Source organism: Protopterus annectens, chromosome 1.part2 (assembly GCF_019279795.1).
Source record: "Protopterus annectens isolate FY-2018-M chromosome 1.part2, PAN1.0, whole genome shotgun sequence".
NCBI classification, from domain to species: domain Eukaryota; kingdom Metazoa; phylum Chordata; order Ceratodontiformes; family Protopteridae; genus Protopterus; species Protopterus annectens.
In genome coordinates, this window is record NC_056727.1 from 1,244,735,610 (window position 1) to 1,244,761,257 (window position 25,648).

A 25,648-nucleotide genomic window follows, 5' to 3' on the forward strand; every position below is an offset into this window, starting at 1 on the left:
GAAGGCGCTGGAAAGGACCAATTCTTAGAGGGCAGTGGCGGATTTAGGCATGGGCACAGGGGCGTGCGCCGGCCCCTTTTTAAACTTTTTTTTTTTGGGGGGGGGGCAGGTGGGTTCATCTTTTCTTCATGGTACTGTCACGAAATGCATCTAATGCACAACGTAGATGTGATTGGAGGTTGTAGTCAGATGATTTTTTTTTTTTATAACGATCCTCCTCCAACTGCATCTCTCCGTTGTAATTTAGGTGCATTTGTGAATGCTGTTATACTACTGTTAGTTTAGTTAACTTAATTCTCTCAGACAGAAGACAGTGTAGCTAGTCTAATTTTAAAATAAAAATACTAGGACAAACAACTTTGAATCTGCTCTACAGTAAGGTAATTTGCTAATTATTTTATTTTTATTTTATTGAAGTACCAACATGGCGCCAAAGAAATGGTGCAGTTGAGACTGCCACATTTGGCGTGGTAATTGAAACAGCATTACAAGTGGATAAATGTTTGAACATGTTGTGAATACCCGTCATCCCAAGATAGACTTTGGGCATTTCAGTCCATCTGCAACTGTTTGAACCTTGCAATCTGAGTGATTACATTTTTACTTAGAATCTCGTGTTTTACAGTTTGTGTGCACATATGTTTCCCAAGAAGGTAGTGTGCCTCATAGGCAAGACTTGTCTCAGACTTTTCGATAGTATTATGGGATGAAATGCCTGAGTAGTAATTTAGTGGGTTATTGTAAAAATTAATAATGAAAAAAGTCTGTAAAACGTGAACACTAACTTTTAAAGAATTAAACTATCACATACTACTTAGATTCAATGCTTTGACTCCTCTGTTTCAGCTATATGGTTGCCATGGCAATCCCTGCCCTAATAAGGATATTGAGTGTCAAAGAACAAAGGGGGAGGGTAGAGAAAAGCAAAAGTTGGAATGTGCACTCTCAGGCTTGACCCCCTTTGAGTCTAGTGAACTTTTTGACAACTCCCCCATTTTGTTAAATCACATAACGTGAAGCCAGGAAAAAAAAAACTTTCCGTATTTGCTCGCGGAATTTAAATGCGGACTTTCCTCTGAGAAAGTGCATTGTATGTTCGATGACCATCGCCTTTTAGTTGACTGGAGGGATCCAAATCCAGCAAATGCTGCCAGGAATCTGCAGGGCAACAGGAAGAAACTTGGAACCATAATGAGGGAATTTGGGCACAAAGGCGAGACCAGTCAATAGAAAAAAAGAAAACTCAAATGTTCTTTTAGATTTGCACATTATATGAAACAAGGATATATGTTAGGGTAGGGTTTATGTCCTGCCTTAGCTAGGTTTCATCCCCAGCACCAAATTCATGCTAAGCGTTTCTAAATCCTACTATGATGACTATCCCTGTCATGTATTATTCCTTTTATACAATTTTCCTAGTATGTTATATTTTGAAATAAAAAGCATGTGTCAAAATATTCATCAATTTTGTTTTATTTTGAGGAGAGTGCAGAGGCTACATGGATTAAGAAAGACTTAATAACTTGGTAATGAGTTGCTTTGTAAGCCATTTTTATATTGGTATCCTGCTTCATTTAGTTGCCTGTTTATTTTGATAGATTATGGCAATGGTGACATTATCTGCAAATTTGTGACATTCTTTAGAATAGGGTGGAACTGAGGGACTGGCTAGATTCTGGTAGTGTTTGTCTTAATTGGGTCATTGACTTGTCAGTGAAGTGACATTTTTATTTTCTTATTTTTGGGTCTTAACATCTTCATATTTTCTGCATGCATGTTCCAACATTTTAATAAGATCTTCATTGATTCTTTAACATTTAAGACGATTAAATGGAAGCAAAAAAAAATAATGTTGCAGCATATTATGAAAGTAAGGTATAAAGTATGTGGAAATGTGAAAAGCTTTAATGTAACTTGTAGTATTTTAGTAAGAATGGCACTATGATTCTGAACTAAAACAGATTATCTTTTGCTCTTGCATTTATCTTTTCTTACGTGATCGCATTTTTTTCCTTTGCCTCACAACAAGTGGATCTCCAGTTTGATTCTCAGCTGGGGTGTCTTCTGTGCCAAGTCTGCATGTCTACCCTGCAGTTGCGTGGGTTTCCTCCCGGTGGTGCGGTTTCCACCCACATTCCAGAGACATGCAATAGATGGACTGGACACTATAATTTGACCATAGGTGCGAGTGAGTGGTACGAATGAACTACCGTATTAGGGCTAGCCACCCGGCAGTTTAAAACCTCACTCAAGATGACTGTCACTGTTGAGTGACACCCTAACCCCATGTAAAAAAAAATGGGAAAAAGGGTTGAGGATGGATGGTTTAGGTAAGGGAAAAAGATTGTGTCGTGAGACAATCAGGTGTGTATGGCTTAGGGTTAGAGTAAGGGTTATGTAATAGGATAGATACAGTGTTGTTTAAGTTTGTGTCTTGTATAACAGGACAGCTATGGAAAGGGTTTTTCTAAGGTAAGATGTAGGGGCAGGGCCATTGCTCTACCTCATTAATGTCTGTTAGCCCTAATACTACCTCCTGAGATACCACCAACTCCGACAAATAGGACCTCAACATCTCATCCTACAGATGGCATACTCATGAGTGCAGCAACCCTCTTACCCTGCAATGTCAGCAGTTGAGATAGTTGGTGTGGGAATAGAACCCACAGCCTTCTGCACTAAAGGCAAGTGTGCTACCTATTGCGCCACTGACACTGTGTGTGTGTTTGTGTGTCATAAAATGCATGAAAACACAAATCCTGTTATTCAAGCAATTTTCCAAGTTAAAAAGAGCAATATTTAAAATCTATCCCTATTTTTGGGCCATGATATCCCCATTATTTCAGACTTTGTCCAGATGTCTTGCTCTGAGAGGTTGAGAGGTATGCGTACCTCTCAACTGTCCAGATTTATGCCTTATATTTTTGGCTTATTCTTCATAAAATTGTGGTTTTCTGGCAAGTCACTTCTTCTTCTTTCGGCTGCTCCCATTAGGGGTCGCCACAGCAGATCAATTGTTTCCATTTCCTCCTGTCCTCTGCATCTTGCTCTGTCACACCAACCACAAGTCACTGATGACTGAAATAACTAAATAATGCCATATGTTTCAGTTTCAGACATTTCTTTCAGAAAATGCATGCTAAAACAAATGCTGTTATTCTAGCAACTTTTTAAGTCTGTATGAGCAATATTTAAAATATGTCCCTATTTTTGGGTCTTTGTCTGCATTTCTTATACTAAGAGGTTGAGAAGTATGACGGTTTGGTATGTACTGCCCTAGTCTGGGGGGGGGGGGTGGCATGTTAGTCAATTAACTTGATCAGGCTTGATCCTGTAACTTGGTTACAAGAGACAAGAGCCTAAATCCTCTACAGCAACTACCAGACTGCTGAAGGAATTTGTGAGTTTGTTTCAGTGCATTTTCAAGGGATTATGAGTTTCAGTTCATTTTCATGGAATTGTGTGCTTCAAAGGAAGATAAATTTAGTGTTGATCATGCCAAGTCTGTTTTCAGTAGTGCAACTAACTGTTTTGTTTAACAAATGGGAGTCATTATTTGTACTGTAGAATTTGAAAGCACTGTTAGTAGCATAATTCCCTTTGGAGCAGAAGGTTGTGGATTCTACTCCCACGCCATATAAATGAAGTGCTGATGTTGCAGTGTCCTTTCGATTGCTGGTGTATTTTAAGGTGGGATAGTGGTTCTACACACTTTGTATGAGATGTCTAATAATTATGAACCTGTTGTCAGTTTGTCAGTCATTCCTTATTGCAATATTATCAGCTTAACCATTTTTTTAATGTAAAATAGGCAATTAATTCTTCAAGGGCAGCAATCACTGAATTTGTAGATGAAACACTGAAATGTAAACCTGTTTGCCAGTAGCAACTTCATTAGTTACAGATCTCTTTAATATGGAATTATTTGCATGACTTTTATGTCTCCAGAGATTGTGCTTATTGGCAGCTATTAATGGATTGTAATGACATAAGTTTGAGTGGCCTTTTATGGTTGACATTTTCTGAAATGGGTATTTTCGTCATTATTGGTTTATACATTTTGTTTTATTGCTTACTGGAAGAATGCTCAAAACTACAAATTAAAAAAAAAAACACTCTAACAAGTGGTGCCATATTATACAAGGAATATGATTTAATGCAGTCACGAATGTGAATCAAAAAACACATACATATATGCCTGGCCCTGAAAATGTGTGCAAGGAGCCTATGAATTGAAAACAGCCCAAAAGTAAACAATCCTCCACTAGCCAGATGCATTTTCTTTGAATGTGGGTTTTAATGCTGTTTCAATTAATGTGAGTTTCAAGGGCAGGGAAGTATACTGCCCATGCTAAGTGTTTTCCTTGTGAGACTGTATTGTTTGTTTAGCAAATGGCTATCAGCGTTGTACTATTCTATTTCAATATCTGCAATCATTGCAGAAGTAAATAAGAAAGCAGTATGCACACTGACAAGTTTGAACAGTGTTTATGGTAACTGAGGAGAAACAGCCAAGTAATGGAACATTGGAATGGCTGCAGAGTGGGCTGTTGCAGGGGGTGTAGGTGGTTGCTGCAGGAGGGAATGTTCTGGCGGCCCGGATGTATTAACCTGCTAGGGGACCCATTTTACCATGATTCGGCTGTGGGTTTGTGTCTTAAAGTAAATGAATTGATAATTCATTTAAAAGGGTTACAGCATTGGGCTATTTAAGGACATTTGTATCTTTTGTTATAGCCCTGCGAGAGACAAATTTAGGGAAGCAAGGACATGCTGCAGTGTTAAGGGGCTATTGATCCTGGGGGCTAACTTGTACTTTTCATGGTGCAAGGTACAGAGGGAGTGATGCTACTGATTTTTAAGCAGTACTGTCTGACATTAGAAGATATCACAGTGGATGTACAAGGGTGTTATGCTGGAATGGATGACTATATTGTTGTAATTTATAATATAGTATATAAAGTCAAATTCTTAATTTACCCAGTCCCTTGAACCGTACCAAAAGGAATTAGAGAAATAATGGGGAAAATAATTATTTTTCTTGAAAGCATAGCAGTGTGTATGAAAGACTGGAATTTCTTTTTATTTTATTTATCCTTTGTTGACCAGATTAGTCCTACATTTTACAGGGGAATCCAGAGGTGGTGTTTAGACTACTTGGGGAAATTTGGTCAGGGCATCAGGAACTTTTCCTGCTCTTTCTGACAGGTGCCATGGGATCTTTTATAACCACCTGAGCCACCACCATCGCAGGTAAGACCGTGGTTTAACGTCTCATTCAAAGGGTGATGCACTCAGGAGTGTAACACCCCTCATATGCTGCACTGCAGTGGCAATTATTGATCTAACTGGTGTAGGAATAAAATACTTTTCTGCACCAAAGGCTACCTGCTGTACCACTTACATTGATACTACGTTGCTATGAATGTATCCAAGATATGAAGTAGACTTTGGACATGTCATGTACCATGTATGGGGTGATTTGAGGGTACTTGTGTTAAGATGCTGGGACTGACTTCTATTTTTGAGCAGATAAGAAAACTAGAGGTGATGGAGACAAAGTGCCTGAAACAAATGGTTGAATGCATACTGTAGGACAAATAATGAAATGGGGGCATTAGAACAGAAACCAAAGTAGCTCCAGCTGCAGAAGAGGTAAAAGAGAACAAAGCTAGAGGTGATGGAGACAAAGTGCCTGAAACAAATGGTTGAATGCATACTGTAGGACAAATAATGGAATGGGGACATTAGAACAGAAACCAAAGTAGCTCCAGCTGCAATAGAGGTAAAAGAGAACAGATTATGGTGATTTAGGCACATGCACAGGGAAACCAGAAGACAATCTGGTAAAGAATGCTTGGGACTGATGAGAAGAAGACAAGAGAAAAGGAGATGTGGGTATCCAGCTAAATGGATGGATTGTGTGACAGATGACTTGTGACAGTTAGGCATGATCATTGAAGGAGATGGGAAAACGGCACTGGATTGAGAGAGGTGGTGAGAATTTACATAACACTTCAACCTCATGAAGAAAATGGGGGAAAACGGGGATGGGTTGATGGTATAGTATGGTACAGTACAGTGTGGTGTGGTATAAAATAGAGATTTCTTTGTTTGTTGACAATTTATCTGATAAATTCAGATAATTTATTAAAGTTTTTAGATCAAGTTTTTGGATCAGTTTGGTATGTTCTCTGCAAGCTGAATACAATTAAGATAAAACTAATAGCAGTGAATTTTGCAGACTCTCAGATGCTGAAGAAGAGGTAAGATTATATATGTGTCAGATGTCACATTGTGTGTAACTGAACTGGGGTATTTGCTGTGTTATTCATAGGTTCATAGATTAGTACTAAGCTGACTATCCTTGCAAGCCATTTTAAGCCTAGCCAGTTATCCCTTGTGAGTCTCAAACCCTGCACCTTGTGTTTGTAAGGCAAATACCTTAACCCTTAGGCCACCCTCCCAACCCTATTAATTAGTTGAACTTCATTGTTTTCACAGAAATCAGTATTTACTTGCAAAACCCACTCACATTTATTATGCTACTTCCTGGGGTGATGTCAACTTCAGTGGGACTTGTTGCTATGCCACTGAAGGGGACTGTGACTTGGCATGGGTAACCAAAATATGGCATCTATGAATGCCTTGAAAGAGCTGGTACTGCCTATAAATATGCTGTGTGCTAGGCAGGAATTATCCGCCTCTGCTACCACTGCCACACCACAGGTATATTCATCTGAATTTACATTGCTGTCTTTCATTTGTGTTAGAATAGTTTAAGGATCTATTCAGAGCCCCCACCTTCTATTTGCCACCCCACCCCACTGGTATACTTTCCAGATTGCGCCCCCCATTCTTCAAATTCCTGGATCCGCCACTGGAGGGCAAGTGCCTACTAAATCTAGGAGGATGAACTTGTAAAAAAATCTTTAACAGTTTGCATATATTTAGCTTTATCTTCCATCTTTTTAAGAACTTCCTCAGCCTTGTTGCCAAACAGGCGGTCCTAATTTAAAGGAGCATCCAACAATTTAGTTTTAACGTGATCAGGCAAAGATTGCTCCTTAAGCCAAGCATGCCTTCTGAGCACAGACCCAGTAACAGCAGCCCTGCAAGAAACCTCTAATGAAACAAAACCATATTGCAAAGTATGTTTTCCGACTTGTTCAGCAGAATGCATTAAATCCTGTAATTCTTTATTTTCCTCACAGTCAGGAATCAACATAATTTTCTGTTTAAGCAGTCCAATAACATGTTGCTGATACATATGAAACTGGCAGTTTAAAGCCCTAATGGCTAAGGTTGCAGAAGTGTAAACCTTCTTACCCCATCTATTCAGCACCCTGGAGTCTCTGTCAGAAGGGGTAAGAGTTTTAGCAGTAGAAGCCATAATGCCCTTGGGCCCCTGTGAAATAGTCTCTGGATCTGCAATATGATTTTTGAAAAGGAACTTGTGGGACTCATGGACCCTGTAGTATCTGTTAGGCTTTCTGGGAGCAGGAGGCATGGAATCAGGGGTCAAACTAGATTCTGAAAAAGCATTACCAACAATATCTAGTACAGGAGGAATAGCTAAAGGCCTATGCTGAGGTAGGAGAAGGAAATCCCTAAGCCTCTTTTATGAATCAGAAAAATCCTGGCTTTCCCAGTGGAAATACTCCCTTAGAGTATGTAAGGTTTCCCCAAAAGAAAAATCCTCAGGAGGAGAAGCAGAGGGAATGGAGTCCTCTGCTTCAGAATATTCATAAGTAGATAAGGGCAAATCCAGATCATCAGAAGAATCAGAAAAAACAGAATCCTGATCAGAAGATTCATAATCAACTTTAGTCTTAGGCCTCTTAGAAGGGGGGGGGGGGTGGCTACCCCTGATTAGAGTTATTAGATCTTCAGCCATTCTTATCATTTGCTTTTTAAGCATAGAGGCCTGAGCATGTGGCCTGGACGCCAGTTTTTTAGGCATGGATTGAGATTTAGACCTAAGTAAAGAAGGAGGCATCAGTTTAATATGCAAGTCCGTAGGCCTGAATACACCCTCAGAAGCCGGTGCCTGCACAGCGGCTCTGGACCCATCCAAGGTAGAGACATCCGCGGGTTCCATAGTTGAAGCATCTCGCAGCATACCGGACTCCGAATGGGTCTCGGTAGAGGCCTGTGAATCAGAAGTAGTGGGTATCAGGGGCTACAAAAGCACCTCACTGAGTACCGACGAACTGGCGACTGGCTTAGGAGAAGCGTCATCGGCAATTTTGGACCTCAACTGCCTGTTTCTGTCTTTTTCTTTGCATTTTTTAGGTATTCCAGTAGTCAGATTGCTAACTGATGACATTTCTGGATAATTAAAGCATGAGCCAAAATATTTAGAAGCAAAAATGTACCGAAGTTTGATAGTGCGTTGATTAAATAAAGCACAGAACTGACAGCAAGGTACGTTGTAGTCAGGGCCTAGGCAAGGAATACAGTACAAATGAAAATCCTTATGAGGTAATTTGCTTCCCACAAGTAATGCAATTATTAACTTTTACTGACATCGGTAAGGATCAAGAAAAAGTTTCCCCAATGGGGTACTTAGCTTTTTAGTTGAATACTTCGGATCTGAAACTCGAAAACGAACATTTCAGGAGTCTGTTGACCCGCACTTGTGAACTGCTTCTTCTTCAGGCACCATGCGGCAAGAAAGACTAATGTAATGGCATCGGCTGCATGCTTTATACCCTGATGATTTGACGTCACAGAAGAAGGGATAGCAACCAACGCAGGACCCAAGACTTTGTTAATCAGGCCGACTGAGGGCAAACTGCCAGCAGATTACCCAAATGTAATGACAGCAAGAGTGAAACATGAAGAACATCTGTTTACCACCTACTAAGATCTTCCCAATTGTTTCTAAACAACTTGAGTGGCAGTCTGTCATCCACACTTACTGGCTCCCTCACCTTTTGTTTCTCATCTTGCCTCAGTAGACATTTGACTGCTGTGTGTCCCCTCTGGTTACACTTGAAACATTTAATCCCTAACTGTGCACTTGGATTAGTAGTTTCCCCTGTTGCTGGTGTACTGTGTTGGAGTGGTTTAGACTGTCCCCAGGGGTTCCCTTATGTCCATGTAGAGCACTGGGTATCCCATTCATATGCAGTGGTGCTCTGCTTGCCTGGTAGAGATCCTCTTTTCTCCCCATTCCTCTGCAGAGTTACACTCATGGTCTGCTAACCAAACTCATGTCATCAGTCAATGTACTGAGGGCTTGTTCCCTCACCAAAAGGATTGCTAGTCCCTCAAAAGTGGTGACCTGACACCCACTTACCCATCTGTGGAAGTAAGTGCTTAAGTCAGTAATATAATCATGCACACTTTCATCTGCCTTGCATCTATGTTCACAAAACTTTTTCCATGTAAGGTTGAAACAGTCAAGCAATCAACATTTCATTTTGTCATAATACAAACAATCTACATAATTTAACTTTGCTACAGCCTGAACAGCTTTACCATGGAGTAAGGGAGTCAGGAGCCAAACACAGAGCTTATGGTCAACATCATCTTGTCTACATACCCTCTCAAAAATATGAATAAAACTATCAGTCATCCCCATTCCTGTAATGAGGAAAAAGTTTCTGGGGTCCAGTTATTCCCTTCCCCATTACCTCAGTGACCCTCCAGAAGGGTAAGAAGCTCCACTTCATGCCAGTGCTGTCTCTCATTGTCCTGTGCTTCTAAATGCCTTAGTCTCTCTCTGGTCTCCAGATGTTTGATCTCCAGTTCATATTACTGCTGCCATTCTTCAGCCTCCAGTTCCAATCTCCTTAACTCCAGATGAATTCTCAAGTCCTCTGAAGAAAATGTGTACTGTCCTGTCTCACCAGGCTGTACATCACCAACACCAAACTGAATATCCTCCAAACAGTTGGTCTGAGCTGTGCCTGCAACCAAGGCTAAAATCATTGTTTCTTTGTTCAGGTTGGTGTGCACTAATCCTCTGGCTTCACACTCCTTAGCCAACTGAATCTTTGTCAGCTTCCTAAATCTTCTGCTGACATTCTTGCCTGCTATCCCTGTGTAACTAAAAAAATATATAAATAAAACTGGTGGATTGAAATTCTGAATGTTTACCTTGTGGCTCTCAAGAGTGCACAACTTAATGATAACTACCCACAGGCTACTAGAATCCAATTAAAAATCCCACTAAGCTCCCAACAAATGTGACGTCCAGCCAATATCATACCAGACTGCCACCAGTAAAGACACATTCCCTGCTTAAAACCTGAGTCAGTAATTAAGGAGCCTCAATACTCACTACTGACTCCAGTGTGGGAGCATCACAGAAAACACAAGAGTAAAATTCTACAATTTCCCCTAAGAGCACAACAGGAACACACACTGTTTTCCTGGGACTGGATTATATACCCCTGTTCACCCTAAATGTAATCTCTTATCATACACTTCAGAGCAATGTATTCCACTTTAAGACCTCTGACTCACTCGCACTCAGAACAAATTTAAATCTCTCACACACAAATACTTATGGGGAGCATGGCACAGATTTCCAGCCCTCCCCAATACAAATGGCAACACTGCTGTCAGACAAGGTCTACATACCCTTCAAAGGGTGATCAGTTATTAAAATTAAATATTAAAATAAATGATAACTATGACTAGAAGCAGCCAGGTATTCAAGGTGACTTGGGGGAGTATTAAACAGGTGTAAGCACTCTGTAATCTCTAAAAAAAACATACTGATTGTCCAGCCACAATGTAAAGTAATGAAAAACATTTAATAAGTAAAATGATTACACAAATGTAAATCAATAATTTTCAATAAACACCAGAATTCAGTCACCAGAAATATAAAATTAAGCTGTAGGGTAGAAGTCCATCATCTTAGAAAAACTCTAAATAATTAAACTTTCCTAATTTAACTAGAGAATACTGTCCCTGATCTAATGTAAAGTGTAACAGCAAGACAAAGGCAGGCTTACAGTTTCGGCGAGTTATTTTTCCTAGGTATCCACTGACTGAAACTCTTCACTAACTGCTCAGGACTGTAACTGACTTCAGGAGTCTCCTATATTCCAGGTTAACAGTCTCAACTATCAGCTGTTAGAAAAAGTTTTTTTTCCTGTCAATCCACTGTTCAAATAATCACCTAGCAACCAGGAACATTACCTACTGATCAGCTTATTCTCCAGAGACCGTTTGCACTTTAGAATCTCCCTCACAAACATGTGCAATTAGAAATGTATCAAAACACTGACAGATTATTTAAACATTTTGTATAATCAGGGAGATGCTCAACATTTTAAAAACTTATTTACATTTCACAATTAGACATGCTGGCATACAAGTCAATCTGAGGATATACACAGATCACCTGCCAGATATGCTAACACAGATGACAGTATTTTCATTTTCTTCACACCACTGTTCAGGGAATGTTGAGAGGCAGGCATGAGATTCAAACTGCTCTACCCAGCTATCTTCAAAATATTCTTCCCTGGAGGAAAAAAATCATTTTTTGATGAAGTACATGCTAAGGAGGAAATACAGAAGTTTGTCCAATAAAAAGTGAGCTGTGAAACAGGAGGAGATTCTGCTGCTCATTCTTCTGGTAATAAAGACCACAGAGAAACTATGCCAGTGAAACCTTTCCCAATGATTCAGCAGAAAATGCTTGAGAGAAGTAAAAAGTGCAAGAGTCGGAAAGATACTTAGGAGAGGGGAGAAAGTTAACTGTAAGTAAAACAAATGTTTTTCTTAATGGTACTATTTTTATAGTGCTTGACTTTCATCTCATTCTATAAAGTAAAGTTTTCTGAGTTATTTTTAAGTGTAATGTAAACAGGTGTCCTGCTTTTTTCTTTTTCTTTTCCTCTCTCTTTCTCCTTGTTCAGTTTTAAGAAATGTAGGCATGGCAATGTAAAAAAAAAAAAAAAAAAAAAAAACGGTCTGGTTAAAAAAGCATGACAAAAGAAAAATTAGTGTGCTTTTTATTATTCTTGCACAGGAGACTTACTGGATTAAGGGCCTTAGCTTGATCTAGTGACAAGTGTTAAGAGAGAGCGAGTAAATGAAAAAGAATATTGAATACTATAAGGATGTTTTTCTAGCAAATACATGTATGCTTGGAAGAAATTCTGTGTCTGGTCCTCATTTCTCCAGGAGACAATCTAAAAAAGAAAAATGGCTAGGAGATATGTTCTCTGAAAACAATCAGGTGTTTTTCCAGCTGGGAGAGCTATAAAGATAAGACAACACCAGACAGCACTTAGTAGAATCACAGACTGCACCATGCATCTTACCATGGATAAACTTTCTTTTAGGTTAACTCAAGTCTGAGTGTGGTTGTCACTTGGACCATTTGCTTCTATTAGGAGGGTAAAACTACAATATTTGAAGATGTATAGTGTTGTGTGTTATTATTAAGTTAATTGGATTTAGGGGGTATTGGGGTGTGTTTTTTTTTTGTTCGTTTTTTTTTGGCTGTCAATAAAACAAAAAGTTTTGCAAGATGTGCCCTAGGCTCAAATGAATATGACAAGAAACAACTGTATAAAACATCAACCTATGAAACAGTGTATGCATGTAACACAAAAGCTGGAACTAGACATTTAACAAAAAACTGTTATACATAAAAGGTATGAATAATAAATTTTTAATATAATGATGCTTTCTGTAATGCCTTTAAATATCAAATGTCTTACAAATAAATACAAGAGAGGAAGTAGTGAACTATGTTAAATAAACCCAGGGTGCAAATAGCTATGCTACAGGAAACATACTTGAAAAGAACTGAACATGTGAGTTTGATTAAAAAAAAAAAAAGAAAGATTTTCAAGATAGTTATTCATTGGAATACCCTGGACAAAAGAAAAGAGTAGTAGTTATATTAATTGCAAGAGGAGCTTCAATCGTGATAGAAGAGGAAAAAAAAGATAATGGTAAACTTGCAAAGGAGGAGGATTACACAGGCATGTATTTGTATTGCACCTAAAACTGCTATAATAGAGCTTAAGAAAATTATGGGAGAAATAATTCGCTTTCAGCAAGGAATACTACTTATAGGTGGGACTGAAATTTGATTCGCAACAATGAAGATGTGTCTGGGGGCACAGAAGGGAAAATATAACACAGGAGTTTAGATTTTTGAAGAAATTTATGAAAATATTTGGCATGGAAGATGTGAATTCAGTACTAGAAATTTGGAGTGAATTTACATATTCCCCATGATACAAAAACTGGGCTAGGCATAATTTACATTTCATAGGAATGGTTTACTATCATAATTTCGAATCCAACTTCGTCAACCGCACTATGTTCAAAGACGGAAAGTCAAACACAGCAATGTCAAACTTCAAAAACAAGCCTAGGAACGGGTTTTAACATGGGTCGATATAGGTGTTCACTGCTATTGTTGAACTACAAACCTCACCCCTATCTCTACCCATGTTAAAACCCATTCCTAGGCTTGCTTTTAAAGTTCAACATTGCTGTGTTCGAACATAGTGCGGTCGATGGAGTTGGATTTGAAATTATGATAGTAAACCCACAGGAACATGTGCATTTAATTGAAGGTCTTGATAATCACCCAATAACTATGTCAGATCATTCATCAATAATAACTAAAATAAAAACACATTGCAATGAAAAAAAAAAGAGATACTTGTGCTTTCCCACCTATCTGTTGAAAAGAGAGGAATTTAAGAAAAAGGTAGTGGAAATTATTCAAGAGATATTTGAGAAAATATAAATTTATTATGATAACATAGGTAGAGAGTATGATAAAGTGGAGTTTAAAAATAGGCTAGATATAAAAAAGGGGGATATGGTAAAGTAACAAGAATTATAGAGGGACTGACAGATGTTAATGTATTGTAAAATAGGGGGGATATGACAGAACAAGAAGAGCAGCAACTGCAGAATGCTAAACAGAAAATAAGAGATTACCTCAGTAATATGCAGAGTTTAGAAAGATTGCTGTTAAGCAACTGTTTTTTGATCATTTTAAATTTTGGAAAGTCTGTATAAAGCAGATAAATATGGAAATCAAGAAAATGTACAAATGGAAATGTTTATGGAAGAATTAAATATGTCAAATGTAGAGGTAGATGAGGCTCAATTAGTAACAGTTAGGATAGGAGGATATGAGATATAAGTGGTGATGTATAACCAGTCTGCAGGAAAGTCTCCAGGACTAGATGGTATTCCTGTTTGAAGTTTTGAAGCTAGGAGGGAAAAATGTTAAACATCTGGAAGGTTTTATTTAACAGCATTTTAATTGTAGAAGAAGTACCAACATCCTGGAGGGAAGTGGTGGTAGCTGTAATACCTAAAGTGGTAAAGACAGATCCAGCTTCATACTGGCCCAGTTCAATTCAAAATCATGATTATAAAGTGCTTATGTCTATAATGACTGAAATAATGGCAAAAGTGATGCCAAAATTGATAGATATAGATCATTGTGGTTTTGTGGAGGGGAGGCAAACATTTCACAACATTAACAGAACACTGATGATCCAGAGGGAAGCAGAATGTAAGTAAATACCACTTTCTTGGTGGGTCTTGATGCAGAGAAACCATTTGACTGAGTAAGCTGGGACTTTATGAGCAAGTCAACGGAAGTATTTGCACTCCCTGATAAAATCATAAGGTTGATTGTGAGGATATAGGAGGAATCAAAGGTGAAAATTAAAGTGGGTGGGTTCCTCTCTGATAGCTTCTGCTTGACCAAAGGAACCACGCAGGGGTGTCATCTTTCCCTTTGTGATTTGCATTATATTTAGAATCACTGGCAAAGAAAATAAGGGACTCAGAAATTCAAGGATATAATTGGTAATGGTAGCCAAGAAAAGCTGGCTCTGTTTGCAGATATTATTTTATACCTGATAAAACCAGAAAAGGACATTACAGTGTCATGGATAAAGCTTTTTCAGACCATTTCAAATCTTTTAGGGATACAAAATTAATGAAGCTAAAACAAAGGCAATAGTGGTAAATTATGTGCTCACACACAAATTGGATCAGCAAAACCCACTATTTAGGAGTATGGATTAAAAATGATTCTGGTGTGGCAGCTATGGATATGTGGGGAGAGACTAAACAAAAGAAAATACAAAAACCGAGAAACTGGAAGCTCTGTTATATGGATAGTAAGATACAAGCAGTTAAAATGTTTTAGTCCCTTTAGTCTTATACACAAGGTCAGGCATATTTTTATCAACCAGAATAGTTGTAGATAGCAATTAATAAAGAGCTGAAGGATGTTATTTGGGAGGGGAAGACTGCAAGAGTCAAGTGGGATAAGATGATTCTTTCAATACAGCAAGGTGGATTGGGATTACCCAATTTGAAGGGGTATTTTAGAGCTACACAGTTAAGGCTCCTATGCATAACACAAGTAGAAACCTATAATTCAAAGTGTTAAGGGATGATGATGAAACAGGGGGAAGCTCAAGAGACTGGGATTTTGGAAGTAAACCTTTAAGGAGAATAACAGTAATCATACGGGATATTATATTCATAAAGTAGCAGAAAGTATTCTAAGAACTAAGCCAACATGGGAATGGAGAACAATTCTGCTGAGACGGATGACTGCAATTAGGGAGATGGACAGTAGATAAGAGGGGGCTGGAATTTATTGGAGAAAGCTGGCAAAGGGTCCAAGGTACTGGGAGCAAATAACTAGAGAGAGAAAGGTAATAAAATGGGAAGATGCCAAGAATTTATTTGGACTGCAGGTTAGAGATTGCCATCCCTATCAAGGATTGATATCAGTGTATAGGCAAAGAGAAAGAAATAGGGGGTCTGAAATGAAAGACAATCACTGGTAGAGTTTATAGTAGAATCTAGAACAGAAGCAACTGTTAAAAATGAATAATTAGTACAGCATATAAATTATTGCATGATAACTATAAGAATCAATCAGAGGAGGTTAGAAAGGATTGGGAAGAGAGATTGGATAAGCAATTCACAAAGAAATAATGGGGGGATACATGTTTGTCTCCCAAATATGCAACACAGTCTAGAAGGTTTAGGATTTTTGCTTGGAAATGTTTACATAGATATTTTTATACCACAAGTAGACTCCAGATAATTTTTCCTCAGGTAAACAGAAAATGTTGGAGGTGTGATGAGGAAGAAAGAGGTAATTGGGAACATATTTTCTAGGAGTATATTCAGTTGGTAGACTTTAAAGATTCCCTGCAGATAAAGATTCCCTGCAGATAATGCTATCAGAGATACTGGGTGAGCAAACTGGTGTAATTAGGAAAATGATTTTTCTGACCTATGATACTGGATCAGAATTACCTAGACATAGTAAGGCCTTGCTGAGTCAAATTATGGTGGCAGCCAAAAAAAATCAATTACTAAAAAATGGAAATCAAAGTCTAAACCAACAGTACTACAAGTAATGAATATAGTAACAGAGATAAAACAACTGAAATTGGGATCCTTATAAAAGGTTAAGAGCAAATTGCATAGGAAAAACATGAACTGTGGGAAGAATACATGCAGGGGAGGAATGATGCTAAAAAGAAGGCAGGAGTTGAATGAGCTATGCGATACTTGACTGGCAATGACTGGGTAGATAAGTGATGTATAATGTTTACAACTACATTTATGTCAGTATGGTTTGTGATGTAAAATGCTTGCAACTAAGATTGTGACGATATGTTTTTTTTATTTCTATAAATGTATGGTTGCTTATGTCATAACTGATAATTTAATAAAGATGTTTCTTGTTTAAAAAAAAAGTGCAGAATATTGCAACAGAGACAGAAGAACTGGAAGTGGGATTGTTAGAAATGGGAACGAGCATATTACATAGAAATAAATGGAAATTATGCACTACATGCAGAGTTATGTTCAGGAGTAGAAGTGAGGTTTAAGAGAATGCAGGAATTAAACAATGTATGTAATTTTGGACTGATAATAGTTATAGAAAAGTGCATATGTGATGCATAATGTATGTAACTGGAAACATGTTAATATGGTTTGTTTTCTTTTATATTAATTTATGTTTGTGATGTCTTAAGCAATCATTTAATAAAGGTGTTTAAAAAAGAGGGCAAGGCAATATAGACTGGGGGAAATTTTCAGGCTCCCCATCCAGTTATCTAGTTTTACCTTGAAGGTGACAAGGATGCCATTCTACTTGAGTTATAGTGGAAGTTTGTGTGAATATGTCAAGCCAATCTGTCTTATTTATCTGCTGAATAAAGCTGTGTCCCCTTATCCAAATATTTGACATACTATTAGTTCTGTAAAGGAATAGGAGGTTAAATAGGTTTGGATCTTTAATGGCTTAAAAGACTAGACAGATATGTCCATGGAGGAGTCTGTAAGAGACGTAGTACAGAGAAATGGCAGCCAGTCTCACCCAATAACTTAAGATTTTTGAAGCCAGTGGGGTTTTTAGCTATGGATCTTTGAGGTCTGTCAAGTTTTGTGATATGTGTAGACAAGTAAATACCAAAAGGTGCATTATATCCAAAAATGGGTCTGATAAGATATGACTAAATGGGAATCAAGACTTCTTTGGATCCAGTGGAGTCGGAAGATGTGAAGTTGTTCGATCTCGCCGTTTGTTCTTACACATGGGTTTGGAGCCGATCCCTCGGCTCCAAGTTGGCCACATTTCAAGCTCTGCATCTAAGAGAAGCTAGAGGCACAGTGCCTATCCCATGATCCTCTCCTGCTAACCCTCAGATCTAGTTTGCTGCTGCAACAGGTCTCATCTTCGAGTGAGAGCTTGAGCCAGTATCTTTTCTTTTTTATATATAAAAAATTTCTAAAAAGTTAAAAATAATTAGAGATTTTTCTTAATATTAGTTAGTAGTAGTAGTAGTGTGTGTGTGTGTGTGCGCATGTTGTTTTAAATAGTGTTTAAGAATTTGTGGGAGCGGCTGCTCCTAGGCCTTAGGCCAATATCTTTCTGTCAGGGCACTGTCAGATTTTTCTGTGTGAAGTATCTTTTTTCCTAGTTAACGTCTTGTTGTAAATTTTTGCCTATGTGTTTAGTCAGGTTAGTTATTGTGTGTGTGTGTGTGTGTGTGTGTGTGTGTGTGTGTGTGTGTGTGTGTGTGTGTGTGTGTATATATATATATATATATATATATATATATATATATATATATATACATATTAGTATTACATACTGTATTTTTCTTACTGTATTTTTCTATTCAGAATATGTCAAAGAAAGCTAAGTCTGGTTTTAAACGTTGCCAGTGTGGACAGAAAATGTCCATAACAGACAACCACGTTTCCTGCGTCTACTGTCTAGGCCCTCTCCATCTTCAGGAGGACTGCTCCATCTGCCACTCGTTTAGTGGCAGAGTGATGATGGAAAGACGCAGGAAACTGATTGAGAGGGGTCTCCTGAAGCCGGAGTTTCAGGAGACATTAGATAAGGCAGACCAGTCATCAAAGTCTTTGAAGGTATCGGAGCCCAGGTCATCGGCTCTGAGTACATCTGTTAAGACTCGGTCGCCGGCTCCACAGACCTTGGAGCTGAGCACTGAGCTGCTGCCTCGGGGCGTGGTCCAAGTCTTGGAGCCGGTGTCAGAGGTGCTCCCTTCATCGATCCTTTGCTCGGTGACCACTTCGACCAGTTCTTCCAGAGCACTGTCAGACACCGATGTGGATTGAGTGGTGTAGAAACTGATGGAGAACACGGCCTTATCCAAACTAATTGCGGTTTCATCCCAATTGGTTTCAAAACTTGAAGCCCTTCCTGTTCCATCTATAGATCCTCCATTGAGACCCATCGAGTCATCAGAGCCGGGAGTCGAGGATCTGATGATTGTTGATCCCCCGGAGCCGAAGCCTTCTTTAGTGCTTTCGGTTCCACTGACCTCGACACCCTCGGTACCCATCGAGGGGTCTCAGAGCCGACAGTCTCTCCTCGGTTCCGGGGGGGGAGAGTTGAACCGAAGTTTCGGTTCCAACTCTTCCCCTCGGTGCAGATTAGTTCAGCTCCGTCCTCTGGATCGGAGCCCATGGTTCCAGGCCCGGGGAGGCTACCATCTTCTTCGGAACTGGTGGAGTCCTCGGCCCGGGGCTCCGGTGCCTTCAAGGCCATGAGGAAGGTTTTGTCTGGTAAGATGTTCACATCTTCAGATTCCTCTTCTCCCTCCCCAAAAGGTCTGCATTCTGTCTCTGCACCACCGGTCCCCACCAAGTGTAGAGACCCAAAGCCTCAGTCAGCCCCAGAGGGTGAACCCTGCTCCTCGGAAGCTTCACCAGATGTCCCCTCTGATGAAGTCCCAAAGAAGAGATTGTGCAAGAGGAGGCACTTTGATTCCCCACAGGAATCGTTGACATCAGACACCAACTTGGATGAGTCAGAGGGGACCCCACGGTCCTCCTCCGAGGATGTCTCATTTGCCGACATCCTGGAAATTCTCAAACAGAGGGGTGACTGGCAGTCACTTGCCCCCACTGAGGACGAGTCGGTGTTGCTGAAGGCTTTTGGGGCTCAACCTTCCACCTCCTGGGTAACTCCGCCCTTCGACGAATTAATGGATTTAATAGCTCGAAGGGCATGGGAGTCCCCTGACACTTTGGAACCAGCCCCTCGGAGGCCCAATAAGTACATCACTGCCCCACAGAATAAAGCACATCTCACCAAGGGAGTCCCAGTTGATGCTATGGTGGTGGCGGAGGCCACCAAGAAAGAAATGTCTGAAACATCTTCCTCTGTTCATCCTCCTAACAAAGACTGTAGGACGATGGACAGGTACGTGAAGCGCATTTTTAGTTTAGCAACTTTTTCCATGTGATCGCTGAACTACCTCACTCATTTTACCTGTCTTCAAAGAGATCTCCTCAAGGAATTGGGAGATACTCTACAGGGTACCACAGATGCTGCTGTCTCAGACAAGGTGACAGCACAGCTCAATACCCTAAACTCTATCGTTAACTCATCCATGCGGCTCATTTCAGATGCAGCCGAAGGATCGAGTAGGGCTGCAGCTTCAGCGATCTCTCTGAGGAGACAATCTTGGATACGCCTATGCTCCTTTGTGGAAGCCTTCAAGTCTTCCTTTGTTAATACTCCTTTTGATGGCGCCTGCTTGTTTGGGCCCAAAGTGAAGGAGAAGCTCACTAGGTGTGAGCAAGAAGGAAAGACCCTGTCTGCTGTAGGGGTCTGTTTTTCCGCCCCTTCTAGACCATACCCCAAAGGGCAAAGAGGTGGAAAAATGTGGTTCTGGAAGACTCAGAGGGGGTCCGCAGAATCAGGGCAACAGGGATAGTGTCCCTGGGAAGCCCTTCCAGCACTCCTGAGGGGAGGCCCGGCTGTCCTACTCTGGAGGCAGTCGGGGGTCGCTTGGCTTTATACCCAGAGGCCTGGCTAAATCTCACTTCAGATTCCTGGGTAAAAAGCATAATAACCAGAGTATACAACATCCCTCTCTTAGACAATCCTCCCACCCAAAAAAGATTCCCAGATGTTCCACCCACTCTGCGGGATCAGGCAGCCATAGAAATACAAAGGCTGTTAGAAAAAAAAGAGTCATCCAGCCAGTCCCGGTGGACCAAATAAGATCCGGAACTTACTCAAGGTTCTTTTTAGTTCCAAAGAAAACAGGGGAATGGAGGCCGATACTAGACCTCAGCAAACTCAATACCTTTATGAAGAAGGAGAAATTCCGGATGGTCACGCTACAATCAATCCTTCCATTTCTTCAAACGAATGACTGGATGTGCTCTATAGATCTCAAGGATGCATACTACCACATAAAAATGGCCAGGCCATCCAGAGATCACCTGCGCTTCCGGCTGGGAGCCAGTCATTTTCAGTTTCGAGCTCTGCCCTTTGGCCTCACCTCAGCCCCCAGGGTGTTCACCAAGTGCATGGCAGTAGTGGCGTCCCACCTGAGATGACTAGGATTCCGGGTGTTTCCATACTTAGACGACTGGCTCCTGCTCCTTACCGCCACCACCAGGCATCACCTATTGCAAGCCAGGGACTATACAATCAATCGCTGTTCCCGTTTCGGCATAACGCTGAACTTCGAAAAATCTGCCTTGTCGCCCTCACAGCATACATCATTCATAGGAGCAGAATTGGACACTACCTTAACTCTGTTCAGGCTTCCCCAAACAAGAGTGTCAGCCTTGAGAGAACAGATTTCTATTCTTCTACAAAACAAAAGAGTCCCCGCTACACAGGTCTTGAAAGTTTTAGGCATGATGGCAGCTACCCTTATCGCGGTCCCCCTAGGGAGAATGCACATGAGGATCCTCCAGTGGCTACTCTTCGCACAGTGGTCTTACCAACGGCTACCGTTGTCACACAACATCCTGCTCACAGAGTCTTGCAAGTGGGATCTTCGATGGTGGATGAACAGCCACGAGCTTACGATAGGCCGCCTGTTCGTTCCCCCCCCTATAGCCACAGTGACCACGGATGCTTCCCTGATAGGATGGGGGGGACTTTTTCAGGGAACAACAGTTCAAGGCAAGTGGTTGAAAATGGAGTACAGTCTGCACATCAATGTCCTGGAGTTGAGAGCAGTGTTCCTGGCGTTGCAATACTTTCACGACTACTTACCTCCGGGAACAGTTGCAATTCAGACAGACAACATGTCAGTGGTCTGGTACATAAACAAACAGGGTGGAACCAGGTCTTACCCCTTATGCAGAGACACTCTGAGAATCTGGCAATGGGCTGTGTCCACCGGATGCTTTCTCATAGCAGCGCACATCCCGGGGATGTCCAATGTAATAGCGGACAGATTGAGCAGAGCCATCCTGTTGCCTCACGAGTGTTCCCTCAAAAATCAAGTAGCGGAAAGGATATTCCGCAGATGGGGCCAGCCTTGCTGTGACCTTTTTGCATCCCCCTTGAATACAAAATGCAGAAGCTATTTCACCCTACTTCCCCCACCGGGGAGCGCCCCCAGGGGTGCACTTGTACACAATTGGCCCCCGGGTCTCCTATATACCTTCCCTCCTGTTCCACTAATCTCGAAATTTCTGCAGAAAGCCAAAGGTCTGGAAAGGACGATCATCTTGATAGCACCATTCTGGCCTCGACAAATCTGGTTCCCCTTCCTCCAAGCTCACCAAATAGAAGAACCTTGGACTCTGGACCCAGTGCCAGACCTTCTGACCCACTCGTTAGGAGTTCTTCACCCCTCTCTTTCATCCCTCAAATTGACAGCATGGCTGCTCCACTTCCCAGCTTAGCCAGGTCAGATCTTTTGTCTCCAGCCAGCAGTACAACATATTTTGATTTCTTCCCACAAAACCTCCACTAGAAAATTGTACAAGAGCAAGTGGAAACGTTTCATGTGTTGGGCTTCCAAAGAAGGTATAGATCCCTTGGTTGCTCCTATTTATAAGGTTCTAGATTTTCTATCTACTCTTTTTCATCAGGGGGCTTCAACATCCACCATAAGGGTACAGCTGGCTGCCATATCTTATTTTCATGTGGGTGAAAGGGGCGCTACAATTATGTCTCACAGACTTTGTAGAGCTTTCATGAAGGGAACCTATCTCCGACCACCCATTCGAAATCCAGTTTTTCCTTGGAATTTAAATCTGATGCTATCCCAACTCATGTTCTCACCCTTTGAACCAGCTTTGTCATGCCCACTTAAATATCTTTCCTGGAAAACCCTGTTTCTTGTTACAATCACTTCAGCTCGCAGAGTCTCAGAGCTGCAGGCACTGTCAATTAGACCCCCGTATCTGATCTTTCACCCGGATAGGGTCACTTTACGTACTAATCCATCCTTTCTACCGAAAGTCTGCTCAGAATCTAATCTTAATCAGTCCATAGAACTTCCCACTTTTTTCAGGCACCATACCAATAAATTGGAATACATGTTACACAAAGTGGACGTGCACAGACAGCTGAGATTTTATCTGGACAGAACAAAAGAATTCAGGAAATCAGATCAACTTTTTGTTTTTCATGCAGATAATAAGAAAGGACTTGCAGTAACAAAAATCACGTTATCCAAATGGCTTTCAGACTGCATAAACTTTGTTTATTCATCTTCCAATCAGTCTATTCTGCTCAAAGCTAAAGCTCATTCTACTAGAGCTGTTTCTACTTCCTTAGCCCATGCTGCTCACTTACCGATAGATACCATTTGTGCAGCGGCTACCTGGGCCAAACCTCATACCTTTATTACTCATTACAAAGTGGACAGGGCCTCCAAGGACAGGACTTCCTTTGGTTCCACTGTTCTCAGGAATGTTCTCCCGTGAGCCACCCGGGGTTTAGGGTGCTAGGGACACTATCCACGTGTAAGAACAAATGACGAGATCGAACAACTTCACATAAAGAAGTTATGTTCTTACCATAACGTTCCATGTGAGTTGTTCATCTCACCTTTGTTCTTACATTCCCGCCCTCCTTCCCCCTCCGTGTTCTGGAAGAACAGGTACGACTGGTGGCTGGTTGTCTTTTCTCATGGTCCCCTTGGACTGCCTGTCTCTATGTATGCATTCATATTCGGACATGTATAATATATATGCGTATATCTGTCCCTACATTTTTGTGTATATGTGTATTGATATGTATGCATGTGTAGGCGGGTATGTCTTCTGTTGTCTGGTTTTCATAGCAAACTAGATCTGAGGGTTAGCAGGAGAGGATCATGGGATAGGGACTGTGCCTCGAGCTTCTCTTAGACGCAGAGCTTGGAATATGGCCGACTCGGAGCCGAGGGATTAGCTCCGAACCCGTGTGTAAGAACAAAGGCGAGATGAACAACTCACATGGAACATTATGGTAAGAACATAACTTCTTTTTATTTTAGTCAGATAAAAGGCTTTCCAAACTGTTGTGGAGACATGATTGCCAAATGATAAGAGATTATCAACAGGAATGCCTATATCCCTTACATCGGAGTCTGATTGGATGGGTGGACATCTCCTATATGGTAAATGAAACTGTTTTGTTTACCAAAATGAGTCAGGCTACATTATTTTACATTTAATTTGAGACCATTGTCCTCACACCAATTGTTAACATGGTCTAACCCAAGTTGGAGAAATTGTGAGTCAGTTGAACAACAAATAACACCCCACAATTTACAGTCATTAACCATAGACCAGTTGTGCTGACCTGAAGGTCTGAGAAATATATGCCAAATAGGAGAGGACCCGAAACAGAGCCTTGCGGTACACAAATAGTAACTTTTTGTTTTCATTAGTGGCATCTGTGACTCTAACCACATGGTTCTGTGAAACAACTGGTTAGCTATCTACCATGCAGCAGAAGGATTTATATTCAGATTTACAAGTATGTCCATAATGCCTGCATGATTAATAGGGTCAAAGGTCTTGGCCACATCCAGATATGCTGTATGCAGTGCTCTTTTTCAAGGTTCAAGGACCTTCCTTTGTCAAATCCAAATTGATGAGGGTCCAGGGTTGACAGATTTCGGTTCACTCATATTTGAAATACCCACAGAACTTTGTCTCAACTCTAAGACTGTATGAAATGAAGCATGATGTAACTGATAGTAACTAGACATTTTCTATCTTTTAGGAAGCTGCACAGTCAGATGGGAGAACAAAACTATGTACTGCATTGTGAGCGTCTTTGGCCTTGGTGTGTAGAAACAGAGTAATAACCCTCTGCAGACAGAACTGAGAAGAACAGTCTATTGATAGAGTTGGAAGGAATTTAACTTCATGTGTAATACTCCTAATTAACAGTTTTATTTTTATTTTTGATAAAAAATAAATAATAAACAATTGTGCATAAGTTAAAGGTGCTCCTTTTCCTCAAGTGTTTTATACTAGTGTACTCTGTATTTAATTACTTATCCAGCACTAAATTAGGTGGGTTCTAGTGACTTCAAATGATTGCATTTTAAAATGGTATGTTTCTAATATATGCTCAAAGATTATGGCACGTCCAACATTATTTATAAACTTCACAAAGTTTCAGTTTTACTTTAATGACTTCTAGACAGAAGTCTGTTAGCAAATTTGTCTTTGTGGTAGTCAAACAACACTTGAGGATTTTCAGTTTGCGTGCTTGTTTTGAAGTTTCACATAAAGCTGGTTATGTTTCTCACTGTAGAAACTTTAATAAAATCATTATTGTAATATAGTTAAGGTGCTGTAAAACTTTTTTTTACAGAGGTAAATATTAGAATTTGAGAAAATGTACAAATATCAGGGGATGTACATCATTGTATAATTGCTGCAGTAGCATAAAACTATATGGGATGTAGCCTGCCAAAAATATTGGATCTCTGGCCAGTGTACTAAAGCTTTTGGGTGCCTCATGCAGTGTACTTCCACTTAAATATAAGAGTATTCTAATATAAATAGGATGTACTGGTGCCAAATTTTACAACTTGCTTACTGTGATGCAATTAGATGTCTTGTCTCCTCATAACCTTCAGTGTCAGTGGTCTGCTTGCAACTAATATTTTGTGGGCAGTTCAGTACGCTGGTGGATACCATTCTTACTTTTTTTTCTGCAAAAGGTGAAATTTATTTAATCTTTGTCTCTCAGAAAGGGGAAATGCATGTGCGGCATACAGATACAATACAAAGACTGCATTTTCTGCATTGATGAAACTGACAGTGTTCACTCCCAAAACAATTTGTAGTGGACTTAATACCCTTAAATTATTTCTGAAGAACTGACATTTGAAAGTCTGGACTTGAGCATCCA

At 40.3% G+C, this 25,648-nt stretch overlaps 1 protein-coding gene across 1 annotated transcript in view; it reads left to right on the forward strand.

Moving 5' to 3' along the window:
- Nucleotides 1–25,075, forward strand: part of LOC122792451 (dynein light chain Tctex-type 1-like) — a 268,497-nt gene extending 243,422 nt beyond the window's left edge. Inside the window, exon 5 of the mRNA XM_044060238.1 lies at nucleotides 24,506–25,075. Coding sequence (XP_043916173.1) covers nucleotides 24,506–24,576 — 71 coding nt within the window. The 3' untranslated portion in view covers nucleotides 24,577–25,075. The remainder of the gene's footprint in view (nucleotides 1–24,505) is intronic.
- The last annotated feature ends 573 nt before the right edge of the window (nucleotides 25,076–25,648 follow it).